The sequence below is a fragment of the Athene cunicularia genome, assembly GCF_003259725.1.
Source record: "Athene cunicularia isolate RWA chromosome 1 unlocalized genomic scaffold, athCun1 chr1_part1, whole genome shotgun sequence".
Lineage (NCBI taxonomy): Eukaryota > Metazoa > Chordata > Aves > Strigiformes > Strigidae > Athene > Athene cunicularia.
In genome coordinates this window covers 117,619,141-117,625,664 of record NW_020799091.1, presented here as the reverse complement: position 1 = coordinate 117,625,664, position 6,524 = coordinate 117,619,141, and the positions used below count along the sequence as shown (strand labels likewise).

The following is a 6,524-nucleotide window of genomic DNA, read 5'->3' as shown; positions in this document are numbered from 1 at the left end:
AGACATGAGATCATCTAAGGACAAATGGAATGTTTAGGTGTCAAAGTAACATACAATATTTTAAAATCTAAATTTATCATCTTCCTGATGGAAACTCATTACAAACAACAAACAGATGCAGATATCTTGTACTGAATGAATGACTGCATCTATCAAACAACAGTTCCTAAAATGTTCCTAGAGCACCCAGCTGCTAAAATTTGATTATAACACAATAAGGTGACAGCTGACTTTCACACTGGAAGAGTAAAAATAACAGGCAGCTATAGTACTACAGGCAAGTATACCCAACAGTTAATCTCCCTACTTAGTAATATGACTAGTGACCTATATAATGGACAGGGATTTAACAGAGACTGAAGAAAGTACCATGAAAATCCCATCACTGAAGGTCTGATCCAACCTGCAGGGAATGGTGTTGAGCTTTAAATAGTAATAGCTGTATTGTCAGGCATAGTAGAGGGGTTAGTTTTTTCTAATCTTTTTTCAGAATGCTGGAATACAGTAACAGAAAAAAAATGTTTTACACTCCTAAAATATTTTTTTTTACATTAAGAGCACAATACTTGAGAAAGTAAATGCACGGGATGTTGTAGAAATATCAGTGTGAGCTTATTGTAATATTCTTCAGGAAAAAAATCCTGTAAATTAATGGATAGTCAGACTATATGTTCACCACTTTGGATTCTAAATATTTAATGATTATCATCTTTCCGCAACTACTACATGCACATCCTGAAGTTGCCACCAATTCATAAAGTTTTACTACTGAAATTTAGAAATTAAATAATGTATGGGGATATAAAGTGAATGCCTCAATGCAATGATTCAACTTATTTTAGAGCAAGGCCTCATTTTTTTGCCTTACAAAACAACTGTTTCTAAGACCCCTACACAGGATAGGCTGTGTTTCCAAAGCAGCATATGAACAGTGATAGTATTAAATAACAGAGACAGAGTCTTGAAAAATCATGGACCAACCCAACATTCTGTTTACATTAATTTTATAAAATACCTTACATGAACAGATAAAGAACTTGAGCTTACATAATAACCAAAATTTAAAAAGAATGTTGAATAAAATATAAATTAATTGAACACATCACTAAGTTTGCCACATGTTAGACAAGTCTATAAAAGGCATTTTGAGATAAAATAGTTATTTGAAAGAAAATCCTTCAAAATGAAAAATACTGAAGTCCTTTTTCAATAAGTCATTCCTAAAAGCGCTAAATTCCAGGTCAACAGGTAGTACCTGAATTTGCTTAGAATACGGTGTTCATTTGCTTCAAAATCTGTCAAGCTTTAAGACACAAATTTAAATGCTTTCAGGTCAGAGTCATCAGTGCAAAGTAAAGCTTCAAGCTGAAAATGAGAAAAATATAACAGAAGAAATGATCCTGGTACAAAACTTCCTAAATTCACATTATGAAAAAAAAAAAAAAGTGCCAGATGCACTCTTGAGATACTGAACATTAACAAATTTTAACAGTGGCCGTTTAGAGATCCAGCCAAGCCATTAACATGGCTAATCATACTGAATTCATTTATTTTATCACAATTTCATTTTTTTTCTACTTGTAGTCTTTGGAAAAGATCCATGCTGCTGATGTCCACTTACTTTGCTCAACTTCTGATTCAGTCAATTTGCTTAAAATGCAATAATTTAGCTAAAAGGAGATAAAAGAGGAGGCCAACAGACATCTGAATGATGGTCTAAAGCCTCCAGTGACATTTAACTGGAAGCAATATGATAGCATGTGTTTCTGAGTTTAACCAACTTTGTTCATTCAAGCATTCTCACTGACATCAGTCTTCCTTAAAGTTATATATATGTGCATAACACACTGCCAGGCTCAAACCCTTAAGTCTTCCAAAGGTTAAAATATGTTTAGAGAACTAGACTGTAGCCAGATTAATTTATTTTAAGCCTATTAATTCCCAAAGAGTAAACATCAACACTAGCAAAGCAATTTCGCTCTGTATGACTTTAAAACTATTAACCAAAACAGGTTTGAAATAGTCTTCATGTTCCACTATGTAGAAGTGTTATTAGCACACTCATTTAAAGATTAATGGAACTCTTTGCAAGTTACCACTCAGAATATTGCTCATCAAGCTTTTTTTAACACTTCTAAAAAAATGTGTCACTGGTGGTCACAACCAGAAGGAGAAGGAAAAATTTACAAACCTTAATCCACCAGGCAGAAGTTCCTCCTCTAAGTGAAATATAAGGCTGTAATTTATACTAAGCTGCTGCATAAAAATTAGAAAATGAGTTCTCCATTACAATCCAAAGTTTCAAAACTCAATCTGCAGATTATTTGCTCATCCTTGTAAAGTGTTTTTTTTTCCACTGTCATTGCTATGCTGGCAGTCAAGCTAGAACCTCATTTAAGTAATTCCAGTAAAACCAGAGTGTTTAACTTAACAGCCTGAATCATTCTGAATTTATAGTTCGCTAAAATGCTAGACTGATGTTGTAAACGAACCAAATGAACAAGAGGGTTCAAGACTACATAAAACTTTCCCCCAAAACAGAGGAAAGAGATTACTTGAACTAAAAGCACAGAATATAACTTCAGCTCAAACTATTCATAAGCTTTACTCAAGGAATGAACATTTAAAGGAAGTTGCAAATGCCCTTTTCTAGAACATAAACTCAGAATCATTTGCTTAAATCAAAATGAAACAGAAGCTCTTCCCTATACCCTGAATTCCCCTGTCCATCTTTTATCACTGAAGCAAATTAATGATATCCATACTATGCTTTGTGATGCTACGAAATAATTTAATTAGTTTTCAGAATAAGTTCTTTGATGAAGCAATGGACTTTGAGATATTACAGCAATTTCCCCAGGGTGTTCCCAGTTATTTTGAATCCTGCAATTCGCCACTTGCTAGTTTGGGGTTTTGTTTTTGGTTTTGGCTTTATTTTCTTTTTTTAAATCTTTAAAAGAAATGCATTGGCTGCCGAGATCTGATCCTGTAAGGGATGTAACTTTTACTGCTTGCTCTGAGTGAAGGAGAAATGCTGAAAGGGAAAAACAAATATATACCTCACATGCAACTTAGCACACCATGAAAATTCTCATATACTGGTCACATTTCAAAATGTGAAAAATATTCTAACTATCACATGGTTTTATCTTTTTCAATAGTAACAAAATAAGATTTCAAAGTTTCCCAAAAAACCCAAGAAAGCAGCAATCTTAAGAATTATTCTGGAAATATCTGGACTTTTAACTTCTAGTGTACTAAGAACGGAGGTGTCTTGTCTCTTCTAAAATTAGGAAGATTTTTAATTTGGCTTGCATTAATTTGGGCTCAAAAATAAAATGTCAAAGCCTGAAGTATCACTAATCACATAAAGCAGAAATGTATTTCCAACTAAACAGCTGGAAAGCGAGTGAATGAATTTGGATATTAAACACATACTTAAGAATAGTAAAGTGTACAGAGGAGGAGGTTACTAAAGAACTTTGCAAAAAATATTGCTACAGTAGCATTAGGAATTAACAGTGCATCAAAGATTTAAAGTTTCCATGTTAATACAAACTGATCCAAGCCACAATGAACCACAGGATAATCACTCAAACAAAAAATTAACCGCATTCTACTTTACAGAAGCTAGACTGGAATTTACCTGAATACCATTAATATGATTCAAAAAGATTCCTTCTAGTCTGGCATGCCTCGGTATACAAAGGTCATAGAGAACTGGTGTCATTAGTGTGTAATCAAAACAGTATTACCATGTGCATTTGGCTTTTTTGAACATTTGCAATCACTCAAATCTGAAAGAGCACCACTGCTGCATGAAGCGGGGGTTTTTTATTTGTTGGTTGGGATTATTTTGTGGAAACTGTGTATAAAAGACCTTGAGGACTACAGGTCATGGAATTCATGTTAAACAGAAAGCTGCCCAACATTACTGTCAAAATACCTTTAAAAAGGCAGTTCATAGACAGAAAAATGCATTTTACATTCAGATATTTCCTCTCTCAAAAGCAAAGGAATCTCAGAAGAAAAAAAAAAAAATCAGTAGTGAAGGCCACATACTTTTTGCATTTGATAAGCTGAAATGCAAAAAAGAATTAAAGCATCTTGTAAGAGGAAAAAACAAAAACAAACACAAGTTCTAGAAAGTGATGATTTAGTCAATGGGGTAGTCAGCATGGAAACTGTTGGGAATGCTACAGCAGAACTGACCACAAGTACAAGGGAATATGAACAGGAACATAGTACAGGCATCAACTAGAAAACTGTAACTTGCCAACTTGTAAACAAGAAAAAGCATTTCACAGATTAAAAGTTCTAGGGAAGTAAACTTTAAATTATTTTGTCAGTTCAACCCTGATTTAAAAAAGTATGGCTAGCAAAAATACATAAGCCTCAGCATATTTATAAGTCTTGATCAGAGCAGCCATGAGCCTTTGATAAACGGCTGGAAACAAACACCCTTTTACTAAGGATGAAAGAAAAATATTCCATTCTCTTCTTTCTCTCATTCCCCAATCCACACGCGTGTATGTAGAATTCACATGCTCCAAGAAAATCTTGACGCTGCTATAGATTGAGACGTGGGGAAACTGGTGGAGGAAAACAGACAAACTCTCTTAAAATACTACGGGCCACGTCAACATTATTCTGGGCAATTTCAAGTGCCCTCTTGACTTCTTCAAAGGAATAGCCCTCTCCCATAAGTTTTGCAATTTTTGCATCCACATTTTCCGTGGAACTGTCAGAGCTATATGCTTTCCTGTGGTGTATTTCTGGTGCAGTCCTCCGAGGAAGTGGTTTAGGGGGCCTGGCTGGTGCTTGTGAACCATCTGTTTCAAATAAAGGAGACAGAAATCATTATAAATTGGCTTAAAATTGTCTAATAGGTAGGTCAACCCTTATGAAGCAGTTTAGAAGTAAAATTCTAAAGCAACATGAAGAGAGATTTTAATTCACTGATATATCTCATTTTAAAATTTGGACAGAAGTTGAATCCCTCAAGAACATTCAATACAGAAATACTGTAGTGAAGTACTATTTTAATAATATGATAGGAACATGCAAGTTACAATCTGAATTATTCAAAGTTGGAAGAAATTATGATGAAACAGCAAAGACGGTGAAAATAGCCAGTCAAAATTTTAAAGGCTCTCCACTCTCAACCCAGTTTGAGAACTTTTACTTAGTCTGTTTAAAAAAAAAAACAACAACAAAAACACCCCAAAACAATTTAATGATAATTTTATATAGGACCATAAGTTCTGCAGAATTGGAATCCAGCCAAATATGCCCAAGGAAGAAAAATCCTTCACTTATTGGTACATCTTGCAGATTCTGTTCAGTCAATTGCAGTTCATTTCATGCATAGCAGCTGTGCCTAAGTACAGAAATAACTGTTTTCTCTAAACATCTAGTCCAATTATTTTCAATGGTGAGAACAGAACACAATCCTTCCTCTACAGTGCCCATTTGGAAATATCTCCCCTTTCCTTCTCTTCAGTGGAAAGGTTACCTTCACAGTTAATAGTGGTGCTAAGAATCGTGATATGCTGATGAAAGAAGCTAATATTCAGACTTGCTAATCTTCTCAGAGTCAAGAGTTTCGTATTCAAGTAAACTTGGTACTTTACTGAAACCTCTTTATCCTCACTGATTCCACAATAAGAAGCTTAAATACAAGCAGGCATAGAGCCATAGAGGAAACACTTTCAAGAGCAAAGTATTGTAAAAAAAAAATAATTCTTTAATCTTTCAAAAAAGGTTCTAAAAAGTTCCATCAACAGTGACTTTGATAGATAAATTAGAGGAATTTCTGCCTGTGATGCTTCCTGTTTACTTATACTGACAGCAGCGGCATTTTGCAATGTTAAGTACTTCAGAGACAGTTTTTTAGTGATGAAAGAATGCTGTATTTCTAGTATTGCAGTTACAACATATTACCTTATCAAAACACTGGATAGAGAGAACTGTAATTCAACTGAGTGCATCAAACATTTCAGATGAATGAAAAAATAATTCACATTTGTGCATGCATAACCAAGGTGTATTTTTCTCTCAACTTAAGTTTCCATGTATTCACAATGAAAGTGTTGCTATAAATTTTAACTTCATTTCTTAATTCAGAGAAGATAAGCAAATAGTACTTTTAGCAAGATGGTGAGATTCATATAACAAATGGATGAGAGTAATTTGATTAAAAATGTACAGTAAGGGCCAAAGATTAAATTTTGTTCTAATTTCATTGCTATTTTCCTTGCAAGTAGTTATGACACAACCAATAAATAGTAAGGGCTATTTCATGTGTATTATGATTTTTTTCTCTCTGAAGATGCAAGGAATTACATAAAAGCTAAATTTTCTAGTAAACACACCTGAAGCAGATCCAAACCTGCTATGAAGGTGTGGAAGATCCACGAAACACTCTGGTTTGAGAAATTAACTGTAGCTTAGGAAATGTGGTTAATCACTAAAAACCAAATCAAAAACAAGTTCAAATTTCTCATTTCAGTTATTTTAGAAAA

At 33.9% G+C, this 6,524-nt stretch overlaps 1 protein-coding gene across 3 annotated transcripts in view; it reads right to left on the bottom strand.

The window, feature by feature from the left end:
* Positions 1–987: 987 nt before the first annotated feature.
* The window catches only part of CBLB (Cbl proto-oncogene B), a 132,159-nt gene continuing 126,622 nt past the window's right edge, over positions 988–6,524 (bottom strand). For all 3 annotated transcript variants that reach the window (XM_026852952.1, XM_026852958.1, XM_026852967.1), the window contains one exon: positions 988–4,832. In XM_026852952.1, the coding sequence (XP_026708753.1) occupies positions 4,570–4,832 (263 nt within the window). In that variant the 3' untranslated portion in view covers positions 988–4,569. The remainder of the gene's footprint in view (positions 4,833–6,524) is intronic.